This window comes from Oryzias latipes, chromosome 2 (genome assembly GCF_053564925.1).
Source record: "Oryzias latipes strain Hd-rR chromosome 2, Olatipes_Hd-rR_3.1".
Lineage (NCBI taxonomy): Eukaryota > Metazoa > Chordata > Actinopteri > Beloniformes > Adrianichthyidae > Oryzias > Oryzias latipes.
The window spans coordinates 16,828,246-16,844,711 of NC_136238.1; the positions used below are offsets into that span (position 1 = coordinate 16,828,246).

The 16,466-nt window shown below is 39.0% G+C and overlaps 1 protein-coding gene across 3 annotated transcripts in view; it reads right to left on the bottom strand.

Annotated features, from left to right (window-relative positions):
- Nucleotides 1-16,466, bottom strand: part of LOC101161957 (plakophilin-4) — a 54,124-nt gene that overhangs the window by 9,244 nt on the left and 28,414 nt on the right. For 2 of the 3 annotated variants that reach the window (XM_023964755.2, XM_023964753.2), the window contains exons 8-12: nucleotides 9,453-9,611; nucleotides 6,334-6,532; nucleotides 5,113-5,245; nucleotides 4,341-4,554; nucleotides 788-971 (exon numbers count right to left, since the gene is read on the bottom strand). In XM_023964755.2, coding sequence (XP_023820523.1) covers nucleotides 788-971; nucleotides 4,341-4,554; nucleotides 5,113-5,245; nucleotides 6,334-6,532; nucleotides 9,453-9,611 — 889 coding nt within the window. The remainder of the gene's footprint in view (nucleotides 1-787; nucleotides 972-4,340; nucleotides 4,555-5,112; nucleotides 5,246-6,333; nucleotides 6,533-9,452; nucleotides 9,612-16,466) is intronic. The other variant, XM_078933506.1, reaches the window with a different exon arrangement.

Consider the following 16,466-nt stretch of genomic DNA (forward strand, 5'->3'; position numbering starts at 1 on the left):
CAAAAATTTTAAAAGAAGGTATAAAAATATTTTACCGTAAAAACAAGTGGGAAAATCACAACAAACCTTCTTACCCTCAATAATTGATCAACATTAAGGGGCAAATGGTTTTTATACTATAATGCAGTAAAAAAAATGTGAACAGTAACCTTAAAAAAGTAGCTTTAAAAAAAGTAACAATTAAAAAAGTTTTTTATACATTTTAACCAATGAGGCTTTGCTGCCCCACCCCCACCCTGTGAAACTGTCCTACACCCCCCGTGAATTTAGAAGACTTAGCTTTTTTTTTGGTTGCTGAGAGATCAGGCCAAATCTGTGTCGTTTCTTGTTCAATTCTGCTCACAGCAAGAGAATAAATGAATGAGCTTCCTCAAAGGCAGGTTTCTGCTATCAACTCTAGTTTGTAGCTTTTGCTCTCTTTCTGACTGATTTGTAACTTTCAACATCAAGGGACCAACATCTAAGGGTGCTGCCAATCATCTTGCCATGTTGTTATCTCAACATGATATTTTTACTTAACTTTTAATGACTCAGCAATTGGAAAATGCAATCCACAGAGACTCCACATACATTGCTTTATGCCTCCTGTAACATGTCACCCCAGCTTATGGCTAGATTATGAGCTGCGGTTTTATGAAAATCTATGGGATGGAAGGCAGAAAAAAACAAATTCAAATTCATCCATGCATTTCAAACCAAGTTTCACAGCAGGATCTGTGTTTGGGAAGCAGCATGAGCATTTATAACAGCCTCAACCCAGAAGAGGATTCCTGTCTCTGTGATTCACCTCAGACAGCCAGTGGTATTGCGCAACAGAAGGGAGGAATGAAACTTGGCTTTGTGCTCGTCACGATGGGAGGTGCTGCTCCAGCCTGAGTGGGGGATGACAACTGTGTTGGTCAGGGTAGTCAGGGCGTCACGGATGATGGTCATCTTCACGGCGTCACAGGACGAGAGATTCCAAAGGACCCCTGTCAGAGTAAAAAAAATAAAAAAAATAAATAAAAGCTTTTACCAAGAGTGATGGTGGTTAAGAAATACATTTAGTCTGTATTGATGGTCAGACCACTAAAAGAGGGACTCCAGTCAGACACACATTTTGTACATTAAACACATGTAGGGGAAAAAAGTGAACTTTTGACATCGCCCAGGTTCAGTGCTATTGTCACCTGAGGTCTTTCTTACGCTCAGTACTGGTCCTCCAAGACTGTAACTCTTCTTTTTGTCTGTAATGTCCTGTTTTTTGGTAAGCACAGAGCTAATCGATTAGATCAGATGGTCCTGACTACAAAACCACAATAATTCTGTTTGTTAGGGAAATAGGCCCATAATTCATTACATTGTGACTTTGTAGATTATGTGCAGCCACACCTCAAAGGAGCTTGTAAGGTTATAAGTATCTTGAACTTTGAGAAGAGAGTCAGACTAACTCAGCTGACTTTGGTTGACTGTAACTCTCACCTTTGTTGCTACCAATGTGTGCTTTTACTCTCAAATTGTGTGATATTTGATAACTAAACTTCCCCAACATACATTTTTTTTGTAAAAAATAAAATCTCTTCAAACTCATTCAAAGCAAAAAAACAATTTAAAATTTGAAATGAGTAACTTTCAGAAAGCTTATCCCATCAATGCTGTTTGTACAAAGATGCTGCAGAGTTGTCAGCACCATCCTGTTTCCAAGGCACATTATCCTAGCATCTGTCCCAACAACTGTGCTGAGATCTGCTGTATCAACAGTGAGCGTTGAGTGTTTAAGCCTCTGCTGCTCTTACCGCCCACTGAACAGCTGATTCACAGATTAATATGTGGCTAGCCGACTGCCTGTCAGGCAAACACCCACACTCTTCAATGTTTCATGTCTGCATTTGAAGACCGATCTAAAACATGAAAATGTAACGCAATCTTGGTTGGATTTGAATTTAATGAATCCAAATTGATAGCATTTCTTTACAGATGTAAAGCAATAGATTTTTTTGTTAAAAATAAACAAAAATACGTTTTGTCAGAAAACAAATTACCAATGTTTGGTTCCAAAGGAAATACAAAAGAAATAGTTACCAAAAAAAGTGAAGCAGTAAAGATGAAAGTAGCCACAATGAAATAGTCTTTTCCAAATACTTTATTCTTCACATTAGTTGCATGTGCTGGCAACACAACCGCACTAACATTATTAATGGAAATTAAACGTATTTGTCTATGAAGGTCTGGATGTGGAATCATACTTAAAATTAAAATGGAAAAACACATAACGGGCTGATCCAACTTCAATGTTATATCTATGAAACAAGTCAAAACGAGGCTTGGTAGTGTGTACGGACACCACGTGCCCATGTGACTTCCCTGCAACGCCTGGGTATCCTTCTGATGAGGCGGTGGATGGTCTCCTTGGGGATCTTCTCCCAAACCTGGACCAAAGCATCCGCCAACTCCTGGACAGTTTGTGGTGCAACCTGGCGTTAGTGGATGGACCGAGATATGGTGGATGGACCGAAATATGGTGTCCCAGATGTGCTTAATTGGATTCGGGTCTGGGGAGTGGGCGGGCCAGTCCATTACATCAATCCATTAGTCTAAAAGAAACTGCTGACACACTCCAGCCACATTAGGTCTAGCATTGTCTTGCATTAGGGGGGAACCCAGGGCCAATCACACCAGAATATGGTCTTACAAGGGGTCTGAGGATCTCATCTTTGTACCTAATGGCAGTCAGGCTACCTCTGGTGACCATATGGCAGAGGTGGGCACTGAGGGCCGCATTCCTGCATGTTTTCCAGCATACCATGTTCTGATTGGCTGGACACACCTGAACCAGGTAATCAGCCATGAGTATGGCAAGGATGTCTGGAAATCATGCAGACACACCGGCCCTCGAGGCCTGGAATTGCCCACCCCTGCCATATGGAGAGCTGTGTGGCCCTCCAAAGAAATGCCACCCCAAACCCTTACTCTGACAAACTGGTCACTTTGGATGATGTTGCAGTCAACAGAACGTTCTCCACGGCTTCTCTAGACTCTGTCACGTCTGTCACACGTGCTCAGTATGAATCTGCTTTCATCTGTAAGGAGCACATGGCACCAGTGGTGAATTTACCAGTCTTTGTGTTCTCTAGCAAATGCCAAACATCTTGCACAGTCTTGGGCTGTAACTCCCACCTGGGGACTTCGGGCTCACATACCAGCCACATGGAGTCTGTTTCCAACAGTTTGAGCAGACGTGCACATTTGTGGCCTGCTGGAGGTAATTTTGAAGGCCTCTGGCAGTGTTGCTCCTTTTTCTCCTTGAACGAAGGAGGAGGTAGAGGTCCCGATGCAGGGTTGTTGCTCTCCTACGACCTCCTCCACATCTCCTCATGTACTGCCTGTCTCCTAGTGGCGCCTCCATGCTCTGGACAATACCCTAACAGACACAGCAAACCTTCTTGCAAAAGCTCGCGTTGTTGTGCCTTGCTGGATGAGTTGCACTACCTGGACCACTTGTGTGGATTGTAGACGCCGTCTCATTGTGCTCCTGGAGTGACAACACTGTCTGCATTCAAAAGTCACCAAACCATAAGCCAGAAAACATAAGAACAGACTGGTTGTGTGTGGTTACCACTTGCAGAACCACTCCTTTATTCAAGGTGTCTTGCTGATCGCCTATAATTTCCAGCTGTTGTCTATTCCTCTTGAACAAAAAAATGTGAAATTGATGGTCAGTCAGTGTTGCTTCCTAATGGGACAGTTTGATTGCCTGGAGGTGTGAACGATTTGGCGTTATTTATGTGTTCCCTTTAGTTTTTTGAGCAGTGTACTTCTGAAAACAAGTAGGTGGAGAAATAAGTCATTTTAAACCAAATGTGTCTAAGTCTTTTGCAAGGAAGACCAAGACAAGTTGTGACGGTGTGTCACCGTCAGATGGTGGTGGTACCCACACTGTTATGTATTTTATGTTCCCTCAAAATACTTGTGACCTTTTACACTTCCTATATTTTTTACCGGAAATAACTTTTAATGCTTCTGGTCACATATTTACTGTAAATAAGATAACCAGTTTAAGCAATAAAAAGAAAGTAAATAAAATATGTTTTGCCACTGCATCATTGATGCTTCCATTGACTATAGTGAGGTGATTGCTACGTTGGGTGGACCCCGGGCAGCCAGATGGACAGCAGACAGAAAGCTGCTGTCTGCCACCAGAGCAGCCCGGCATATCGAGCTCCAGCAATGGAGCTCAATATGCCGGGCTGCAGATCGTTTGCCTGCTATTTTATATAAAATTTAAGCCTTTATTTTAATCCAAAAAAAGGTTTAAGGCAAGAATTATTGGGCTATTTAAAATGATTTTAGAGCAGACGTACCAGTGACGAGCTCCCGAACTTCATTGTCAGTTGTTTTCCTGAGAAGTCTCAGCAGAGCGGGCACGCCCCCGCAGTTTCTCAATGCCACCTTATTGTTATCAGTGGCTTTGCCGTACACTAGGTTCCTAAGGGCACCGCAGGCACTCTTTTGAACCTCGGGCATCTTGTGATCCAGTAGGTCCACAAGGTGTTGGATCCCTCCGAGGTGACACACCTGTAGCACAAGAAACTGTTTGCACACCAGAACTACAGACTACATTAAGACTTTTGTGAAGAAGACATTAGCATGCAAAGGAAGACAAACTCTTCTGTCATTTTAAAATAAACTTTTCTCAGGTGAGCAGCAGCGTGTCTCTCGCCTTAACCCTTGTGCTATCCAGGGCACTTTAACATTGGGAGTTGGGTCATCTAGACCCACAAGACAGTGCGCTGAACCTTTTTTTCTTCAATGATTTGTGATCTTCACTGGTGTCCATGGAATACATGAAATCTTTCCACCTTTATCCACCTTTGTCATGGTAGGGAGAACACGTCAATGTAAGGGTAGGGTCATCTAAGATAGCACAAGGTTTAAGCCACATTGGCAGAAGATGTGGTTGGAGAAGCAGAGCAAAAAGAAAGCAGTGCTTGGCACCAGCACTCTTTTCTGTTTGTTTGAAACAGATGGTGTATTGACTGTAGTGAAGCTGCATGCATCTCAGAAATTGGCACATTTTTAACCCCACTAAAGCAGACAAACATTTGGTTGAAGCACTTCTACACACCACCTTACCTCCACTTTGACTCTATTATCCCCATAGCACAGGTGCTGCAGGTAGGCGGCGGCGTTGGCTTGGACAGAGGGGAAGTGATGCTGCAGCATGTGAATGACTTCGGGAAGATCAGGGTCACGCCACGCAAACTCCCTGAGGAGCAGGGGTGGCTTTAGAGAGCAGCTTTTTAAATCTGAACACTGAGCTTCTTTCTTTTCTGAACATTGTTTGTAACTAAGAATTTTACAACTTTAAGGTTAAAAGTGGGTTGTTGTTACGAATGTGGCAACATTTTATTGAGAAACAAATAGATTTTTCAACAATTTAGGATTTGATGCCTCCCAAAAACTACTGGATTTTCCTTAGTTTTTGGCTTAATGTATTACATTTAATTTGACAAAAGATTACAGAATATTTTAACCAGACTGACATACGTTTGTAGGTGGGAGTAAATTTCAATGTCTTAAGTCCCACCAGAAGCATTTACAGAAATGCTTGTTTAGTTTTATTCGAACTAAATTTTGTAAAAAAAAAAAAAAAACATTGATTAATTTTTAACAACATCCGTTCATAATTCTTCATAGCTGATACAAATTATAATTGATATTAGTTCATTTTAAACAATCGGTTTCGATCAGATTCACTAACTTAAAATTGATCCAGGACATCTTTAGCCAAAAACTAAACCAGTGCGAATTAGAAATAAATAATAAGGATACTGAACAGTCCAGTTGAAGTTTTCCAGATTTCTTGTATTTCTTTCAAGATAATCAAGTGTAAATTAAATATGTGTACAAACAAACAAGAATTAATGGCAAATCCATTCAAATTTTGTTTGATTAAGTTTAGCCCACTGTTGTTTTACACATAAAAATAATCAAAACGGAAAATTCTACAACACTGTATGGTCAAGTTTTTGTTCACAGTCCAATGTGTTTCCAGACATTGGACTGTAAACAAAAACGTCACCATACAGTGGTGCAATGATTCTTGATCATTTTTTGCTGCCCTCACATGTGTGTTGTCCGTTGTCATGGCACTTGGTAATTTTTACATTACCGTTAAATAAACCTACCGTGCCTCAATGCAAATGGTATTTTCAAAGATCAATGTAATCAATTGACTTCAAATTAAAACAACTTTCTAATGGTACAGAGTGATCTAGAAGGAACATAAATCTATTAACTGATTAAGTCAATTAATTTCTTACACCTCTATTTAAAACTTTGTGTATTACGTACCTTGGGTCCTTGTGAATACTCTCGATTGATGGGGTTCGGGTGATAACTCTGTCCAACAATGTAGAGTGTCTACGGGAGTAAACAGGCTCACCGCAAACTCTGCTTGGGTCGACGAACACAGCCGCAGAGTTAAGCCCGTAACTTCTTTGGTACGGCAGTGTGCCGCAATGGCTTGTGGTCCGTGGGAGCGGCCCCATACCTACAGATCCAACAGGAGACATTTAATTATGGTTTTAGTCTCAAAACAAGATAAATACAGGATCTCAGTCCCTGGGTTGTTTTATGATGCACCAGGTTTTTTTTCACACCATCCCACACACTTTCTGTTTTTCTTGTATTTCATGATTAATGCACACGTCTCTTCTAACATGTCTTCGCAGACACCAACTTTTTCCTCTGGAGCTTTTACTAATACAACATATCGCACCTCATTTCAAATAATCCACTTTATATGAAAAATAATTTAAACTATAACAAGATTAAAGTGCTAATAATGGGTTTAATAATTTTTTTTTCCATCAGTGACCACAATGTAAGCGTAAAGATGCTCTTCAAGATGTCCATTATCAAAAATAATGGACTTTGAGGAAGTAACCGCCTAACATAATCAGGCCTTTGCGTTGTCATTTAATTTCTGTCAATCGACACCATGTCGGGCTATATCAATTATATAATAAATAATAGTTATAGATTAAAAATGTAATTAACATGGCAAAAGAAAAATAGATTACACGTTAATGTGTCTAAAACCAATTAATCGTGGTTAACGCAATCATTTGACACACCTACTTATGACATGTTTCTGTGGTTTTATATAGCTTGCTTTTTGCCATCTCACTGCAGCAATGACATCTCTGTTCTAAAGCACGTTCCAAATTATTTTGCGAATCATTTTCTATGATTTTTCTAAATACTCAGTGTAAATAACAGCATAATTTTCACAGCTCTAACCATTATATATTAGTATATTAGTATATATTGAATGTTACTAAACAAACCTCCTAAAGATGACAGTATTCTTTTCAAAAATAAAAAACTTAAAATGCACTGTTTTACATTATAAAGCACTAAAGAGTTCCATAACATTTTATGGGTTCTAAAGAGCTGAAAACTGTATTTTGTTAAACTAGAATTAAGAGGTCACATTAACTGAAATCAAAAGCTATTCCAATCAAAAACACCTTAGTAGGTCAAGTTACATTTTAAAATATGACCTTTTATTTTGTAGCGGCTTCACAATTCTCACATCCATTGATCTTGTAAGTTTTAGGAGAGTATCTGCTTAAATCTCTTTGCAGGATGTCAGAATAGCCTCCCAGAGTTGCTGTTTGGATGTAAACGGTCTCCCAGCCTCATAGATCATTTGATTTAGGGAGGTTCCAAAAATTTCTCATTAGGGTTGAGGTCAGGGGTGGACGGGGGCCACACCATCAGTTTACCTCCTTTTGTTCCCATAGCAGCCAAGTCAGAGGTATTCCTTGCATGAGATTGCGCATTCTCATGAATGAAGATAAATTTGTGCAAGCACAGTTTTTCTTTTTGTACCAGGGAAGAAAGTGGTCGATCAGAAGCTCCAAACACTTTTCAGAGGTCATTTTCACACCGTCAGGAACCCGAAAGGGGCTGAACTGGCTCTCTCCCCATGAATTCAGCCATAAACATGACTCTGCCACCTCTTTGCTGACACCAGCCTTTTTGGGACATGGTGACCTATCCCCCAACCACACACTGGACCATCCAGGGTTGCAATGCATTCATAAGTGAATAAGAGTTTTTGAAAATTAACTTTCATGTATGTTTGGGCCCACTGCAGCTGTTTCTGCTTGTGAGTGTTTTTAGGGGTGGCTGAATAAAAGGTTTACACATAACTGCAAGCCTCTGGAGGATCCTACAACTTGATGTTTGTGGGAGTCAAGAGACACCAATAGCTTCAATAATCTACTTGCTGCTTTGTAATGCTGTTTTAGCAGCTGCTCTCCTAATACGATACATTGGCAGAGTACCTCCTCATTTTGCCTTTATCTGCACAAACCCATGTGTGCTTTAAATCGGCCACAAATCTCTTAATAGTACGATGATAAGTTAAGTTTTCGTGAAATATCCGAGGTTTTCATACCTAATCCAAGACATTTAACAATTTCCTGTTTTTCAGCAGAGAGGTCAATTTTTCTTTACCATATTGTTAAAAATGTTTTCCTCATAATGTGGATTGTCCCTCAGTAGTTTTTGTTTAATTGAGAATACCTGGCAAACTAATTTTCACAGATGTCTGAGAATGACACTAATGATCCAAAGAGCCTCGAGACACAATACCATTCATAAGTTTAACTAAAAAACAAAAAAATCCTTATCTTTGCGTTGAAATACAATTTGCATATGATTTGGAATTCGGTTTATTATACAATTTAGATAATTTTGTTATTCATCTCACTCATGATCTGGATTGAGTTGGAGCATAACATTAATAAAGCTTTGTCTAATGTTTTTTGATTTTTCGTTGACAACCTTGGTACAAATTAGTGCTTTCTAAGTTGTATTGAATTGAATGTCCCGTTACAACTAAGAAGGTTAAATAAATCCAAGAAAAAAAGTTAGCCTAATATGGGTGACCTAGCAAGTCTGAACAGTGACGAAACAAAATTAAACCAGCCTTGCCATCAGCCGACAAGGCCCTCAGCCTGGGATAATAATACTTTAAAAAGACACCACAGAGTATGAAAACTTTTAGTCTAATTTAAATCCAACCCGAGTGAGCAGAAATGCAAACGGTTCTACCTTATAGTTAATTTTTGGATTATAAAATCTTGAGGAGGAAAACTCTGCAGCTGGGCTGGTAGACAAATCCAAAAGTTGGGTACCCTAATTTGTATTTTTTATTTATTTATATTTGAATATATATATATATATATATATATATATATATATATATATATATATATATATATATATATATATACATATTTTTAACCAGATTTTATTTTTGTATTACCAGCCACAAATGTCTTTTTTGTGGGTTACTATAAACCAAATGCAATACCCTAAAATAGTCAAACTTATCAAAATAAATATCCAAAAATAACAATTTCACTTTCAAGGAAATGGTTGTGTTAATGTAATACCTCCATTTGTCATGTAGGGGTCACAGGTGGGGCTGTGGTATAGGGGGCTTTGGAAAGATCGTTCATCAAAAACGGGCGTCACATGGCAGTCTGGGGATAGGGCGGCCCTCAGCTCCGGGTCAATTTGTTCCTCATGACCGTCATAGGAGCTGTGAAGTCCTACAAAAAGACCAAAACAGTTTTTCTGTTGATTCTTTTTCGGCATAATATATTCAAAACTGATGTTCAATGTCTAATTATGAGACTTACTGTATTATTCTGAGAATATATCGCACATTTGACCAGAGGTGTGACTGAGAGTGTTTTCGGACTGGACACATTTTATCTTGGATTAAACTTCTATATACCTCACTGTCTGTTATGATGCTCACTAATGATATTTACTTGAGATCTTTCAGACAACACTGAGGGACTTGTCAGGTTTGTCCCCTTAGACCACTTTATTTATCCTGGCTAATGAACCATTGGCGATAGCCATTAAGAATGACCCTGCATGACCCTGAATCCAGGGCATTCCAAAGTGGGATATAGAACATAAACTGGCCCTTTATGCAGATGACCTTCTGCTGCTTATATCTAGACACTGAATAAACCATCCCTCATACTCTTTATCTTTTAGATAAATTTGGGAAGGTGTCAGGTTACAAATTAAACCAACATAAAAGTGAGCTGTTGCCAATCAATCTATCTGAATCTACTTTTAAGGAAATTCATGTTCCTTTTAAGATTGCAAACCACCACTTTGTTTATCTCAGACAAGGGACTGTGGTAGCTTTTTAGGGAAAACTTAAATTAAAGTTGAAAACACAACAGGAGTTAATAAAATGGTTTCCCCTACTTTTCACTAGTTGGGAGGATAAATGCAGTTAAAATGTCGATTACCGTACTGCCTATATTTCTGTATTTAATTCAGTGCCTCATAGATACATTCTTGATGCGTACTTTAAGGAACTTGATTCTATACTTTATCAATTATATGGAAAGGCAACAAAAAACACGTATTTGAAAATAATATTTACAGAGAACAAACCATTATTATCATTGGGCAGCTAATTTATGTTGCATGTCTTTTTGGACAAACCACTTTAACAACACTGGCCCTCTATGGATAGAAAAATTGTTCTTCAGACCTCTATCATTGTCATTGCCACTTCCATTATCTAAACCCCTAACTCATAATCCTGTTGTGTGTGACTCAATTAAAATAATTAATCAATTTAGGAAACACTTTGAGTAATTAGGAATGAGTGTTTACTCCAGTAGCATCAAGTCCTTTTTTTTCCACCTTCTGTCAGATGCCACTTTGAAAGGATGGCCCCCATAGCAGGTCGGAAGTGCTCCACCGATTTATTTACTTAAAACCAATTTACATCTTTTCAACAACTGTCTAATACAGTGTTTTTCAACCTTTTTTGAGCCACAGCATACTTTAACCTTGACAAAAATCCCGAGGTACACCAGCATCCAAAAAAAAAAAAAAAAAAAAAAAGGAGAAACTCATAGTCTGTATTGATCTACAGCCCCTCCGCAATCTCACATTCATTTTTGTGATAATTGTGGCAGAAAAAGCTGGAAGTTGCAGCTTTTTTTTCTCTAAAACATGTAATAAAAGTTAGGTTAGAAGATTTTAAAACGGTTTGATGCGTGTTCGTTGTGGATTCAAGACGTTTAACAATGAGACGCTGTTACTTTAACCCAACGCATCATGGGAGATGTAGTGCAAATATCCACCGAACGCAGATAGACTCGCTTCTCTGAGCTTCATTGTTTTGTTCACATTCCACGGTCTGAAACCGGATCCCGCGGAAATCTACACCGCTAAAGACGAGCTTTAGCTGGTATTTTTGTTAGAACTGAGCAACTTTATGAGCAATATCAGAACAAGGAAGTGAAGACTTTAACCACTTCTGATTGGTCAGACTGATGACGTGTGATTAGGCCTCCAAAAATCGATTGGTGGAGACAGTTAAAGGGGCGGGACTTTTCTGAAAACATCAGAAGCTACGGCCAAATCGCAGTACTGTCATTCTTATCAAAAATGTCTTTAATAGAATCAAATAAACACAAAGAAAAAAGTATTTTATGATCTTTCATATTCCTAACTACTCTGTGTTTTGTCACGGCCTGTTTGGATGAACAAAGAGCTGATATCCTGGAGATGGTAAATGTTTTTAGATCAGTTAATGAGGGCAATCACACGGCACACTAGTGAAAAACAATGGTCTAATGGGTATAATCTGCCAGCCCCACACTTCTTTAGATTTTTACAGGTGCGTCATTTCATTAAGACCTCCACTTGAGGTTTTCCAAACAACCACCCCCACCCAAGAGTGTCTTGGATGACATCCTTTAATTCGTTTAATTTAATCCATCTTAAAAGAAGTCCATCAAGAAAATGCTTGACGTGTTTCTGTATATATATACCGGTATATATATATATATATATATATAGCTCCACGCAAACCATTAGAACACCTTGGGAAAAAAGATCCATGTTTCATTAAGCGGCACGTGCCTGGCCCTGCTGTGAAGCCATCCCAAAAGCTACCATGTCGTTTCTCAACAGAATTATCTTAAAAACAATGACATAACACTACAACGACAGAACAGGAAACTTATTGAAATGTGATTGGAGGAATGCAGGCTGAGAAGAACAATATTTAACGTGATACACCTTGCTCTCACTGTTTTCCTGACACTTATCAATATATCCTCACAGCTGTCATCTTGCCAGTTTTTGCCTTGCAGCATGCTTCAGCTGGACCAAAGTAGCAGGTAAAACATGTTGACCCCGACATAGATACAGATGTTCAAAATTGGTGAGCGAAACATAAAGGTCGAATGGGTGAACTATGTATACAAGGACTGTAAAGCACAGGGCTGTCATAATGTCTGCCTCTAGTTGCTTTGGCCATCCCCCATAATTCCTGACCAATGAGTGAAGATTAGTCACATGGTTTTGTTTACAAGTTGTGGTCTGGAACAGGAAAGTCCACTTGACAGCAATCTGAATACAGACCTAATGCAATGTTCACGACTTAGATACAGACCAAATGAAGCAGATTTTTTAAAACAGTTAAATAGTATTAATACACCCTAATCCTTAGGTGTAACTTATTTGTGATTTATAAATATAAATATTGGATAATATATTTATTATTTTCTGGTTTTCCTTTAGCGGCTGTTTCCTGCTAACAACTGCCAGAGGATACTGTAGGTGTGTGTATGAGTTGTTGCAACTGACAGCAGCGCAGAAGAAGAAAACAACTGTTTGATTGTTCTCCTCCTGAATTTTATTTTTCCTTTTTTTGCATAAAAAAATATTATTATTATTTTTAATTTTCCTTTCCTCTGACTCATCTAGCACAGCATCAAAGAGAGGTTACAGAGACACAGAACTACCACTGAAACCGCAGTCATTCAGAAGCTGGCTGCTGCAGAAGAAGGTAAAAAATTGCTGTAAATAAAATAAAGAAAAAGACTGAATGATCTAATGTACCCAGACATGGAAGTGTGCTTACCGCTGCTTTTGTAGAACTCTTCAAAATAAATAAATCTGATCTCTTAACAACATCTTTTTCAGCTGTGAATTGTAAATGAGATATACTGTCAATGAAGCGATGCGGCCAAAAACTTTACTGCAGCTCCTCCCACATGTGATGGGAGCGTCCAGTTTAGGAACACATTTTTGGACAAGCGTCGACCAGCAATTTGACATGCATCAAAAGAGGCAGCTGGCGCCAGCTTAGTGACCTTGTGGTAGAGTGTCCACCCTGATACTGGAAGGTCATGAGTTGAAATCCAAGCCGACTTTTAACAAAGACAAATACTAAAAATGGGACCCAGTGCTTCCTTGTTTGACACTCAGCATAAATGAGTTGGATTGGGGGTTAAACCACCAAATGGTTCCTGAGCACAGCTGTGTCAGGAGCTCACCACTTCCCCAGGGGATGGGTCAAAAGTGGAGAACAAATTTACCACACCTAGGGACTTTAAGGTGGAAGACAAAACATTCTGTATTTATGTATTGTAATGGTATTCTTTCTCCCAAAAATAATTTGGCAATATTTACCGTCACAAGTTCAAAACCACACACTCTTTTTTTAGGCGGCATAAAAATGTACCGGTTTCTCTTCTTTCTTTTTTTATATTGAAAACTCGTTGTGAAATGCTCATCAGGCAGCTCTGCATGATGGCAGCTGACTAGGTGTCATCAGCACAAGTAATAGCCTAATCTTGCAGATCCATCCATTGCTTATCTCCTTTGTAATCTGGGATTATGCCGGATCTGCAGGATAACTGAGAATAAAGAGGAGGTAATAGACCACTTAGCAGTGTTGCAGCAGAAATACAGGAAGCTTTTCATTTATCTCACTGACTCTGCCTCCTGTGAGAAACCAAAGTTTCTTTTTTACACAAAATGCAGTACAACATGTACATGAATGCACAAACAGGATGCATAGTCCATGGCAGCATAGTAAAGCCTTCCAGTGGTTTTAGATTGGCTTTGACAGAACCACCCCTATATGGGTCAGTGGGAGCGGCTTAGCAAAATGGCAGAGGGCAGAATGGATGGGCAAATCTGTGTCACTGCAGCATCAGCAGAGCTGCTCCTGCAGCTAAAGCGATTCAAAAGAGGAGGAGCAGTTATAAATCTGGCTTAATCCTTGTAGAAGTGCCTTTTACAACATGACCAGACCTTTGGAGACAAAGTTAAATGCACCAAGTTCAAAGAGAATGTAAATAGGCTTGTGTTTCTTGGGAAACTTATTCTGGAGACGCTTCATAGGCGTTTATACGCTTGTCTCAGTAAAAACAAACCTGGTAGGAGCAAGGCAGAAATAATCTGCTATCTCATTTCTCACGTCTTCATCTAACCCTATCCTTTTGCCAGCAAAACGTGTCTCTGAGAAGAGCAGCCGGACTCGTGTTTGCGAGCAGTGGAGGGTGCTTTGTTGCGGTGTGCGCTCCAGAGGAGGCTTTGGACCGCAGTCTGTCCTCTTTGTGAGTGAGCTGCCGGCCAGGGGAGAACCTTGTCTCCCAGGAGAACTGTGTCTCCAAGGGACTTTGGGACCGTTTGTGAGCCAAGACTAAAGCACAGGTCCCACAGATTTGAAAAACTATATGCGAACATTCACTTAATAATATTCATAACAACAATAAAAGCACGTTTAGAAGATCATCTCACTTTATGCTGCAGCTGTGTTTATAACGGAACTCACTATTTCTTCTTCTTCTACGGCTGTTTCAGGTATTTTAGATAGTTTGGGGCATATCAAAATGATTTATTCCAATCAAAAAAGTGGCATATGTAAATGTTTGTTATAATTGGATTAAGTTTTTCTGGGCCCCTGTACGTAGTTAAATTCTAATCTGATCTTTGATCCAATCAAAGACATTTTGCACATCCCACCGCAGCTAGTGTGAATAGACATTATCTAATTACAATATCCAGCCTGCAGGCCATGTGTGTTTGTTTAGTGTGCCCTGGACTGTTGACCCAAACCACTTAAAGTCCTCCACATTCCTCACCTCTGTTCGCTAAAACTAACTGTTCCACCTGAGTCCCTCTCATTTACACACAACTACTCACAAAAAATCATGACATTTAAATTTTAAATTATGAACAACATTAAGTACTAAGTAGAGGTGCTAAGCTGCATGACCTGCTGAAAGATAATGTTCCTAAGTGACATGGAAACCAAACTGGGTCCAGTTTATACTTGAACAAACACTAAAGGTAAGCTGCTGTCTCAGGAAACTTTCACTTTTACTTTGATTTTGTGTTCTTGACACCACAGCAAAAGATAACTGTTGCCACAAAAAATAATTATCTAGTTGTCTGATTTCATCAACTCTAATTTTCTTTTCACATTTTTTTTCTAAAAAGGTTTTGTGTCTTTTAAAGTGTCATTCTTACATAGTGTAATTGTGCTTTTATACATGTTTTCTGAAGTTCAAATTGTTTTTTTAAATTTTTATCTTTGACCCCACCCTTCCATTGACGTGTTCTCCCTACCATGACAAAGGTGGATAAAGGTGGAAAGATTTCATGTAATCCATGGACACCAGTGAAGTTCATAAATCATTGAAGAAAAAAGGTTCAGCGCACTGTCTAGTGGGTCTAGATGACCCAACTCCCAGTGTTAAAGTGCCTAGAATAGCACAAGGATTACAAGCATTCCCAGTGGTCTTTTAATTATTTTTTTAGGCCAAATTTAAAAATCTGTATTGTTTTCTCTGACTTAGTTTCTGAAGAGCAGCAGGAGTTCATCAGAAATTAGCTTCTGAGTTGTGGGTGTAAACCCACCTTCACTGCCAATCATTCATCTCTTTACACTCTCTCCCAATAGCTTACAGCCTCTCACAGCCCCAACTTAACATCATCAGTGCAACAAAAGTGGTGAGCAATATTGGATCTATTCAGCTCTACAGTTTTGAGCCAAATGTCAGCACAGACAAGGAAGACAAAGACGTACATGAAACTGGTCGTCTGCAAGTGTATCAGAGTAGAAGGGAGCTTCTGCGTCACAGCTACAAGCTTTTCAAGAGCATTTTTTGTATGCTCCTGATTCACAACGATTTGAATAAAAAGACTTTCAGAAATGCCATTTAAAGCATACTTGTCTTTATACTCTGTCATGAGATCAAAGCCCAAAGAAGATATAAAAAACACCAAAAACTGGAGTTTAATTGGAGTGGTCTTTAAACTGTTTTGTTTCAAATTTTAGTTCAATGGTCACAGTCTTCTTTAGTTTTGGTTCGGTTGATTTTTGTAGTTTATGAAAATAGGCTCCATTTCCCTACATTGAAAGTTTTTTTTGGCTGCAGCAATTTTTGAAAGTGTTCAAAAAAGGTTTAGGTGTTGCTATTTTTGTATCGATGCTCTGTTGTGATATAACATGGAGCTGATTTCTCCGTTATAGTGGCTATAACATATTTTTTTTTATTTTTGCTTTCTCTTTTGATTTTTTAAATTGTCTTTGTTTGGAATAATCGTTTAACCTTTAAAGC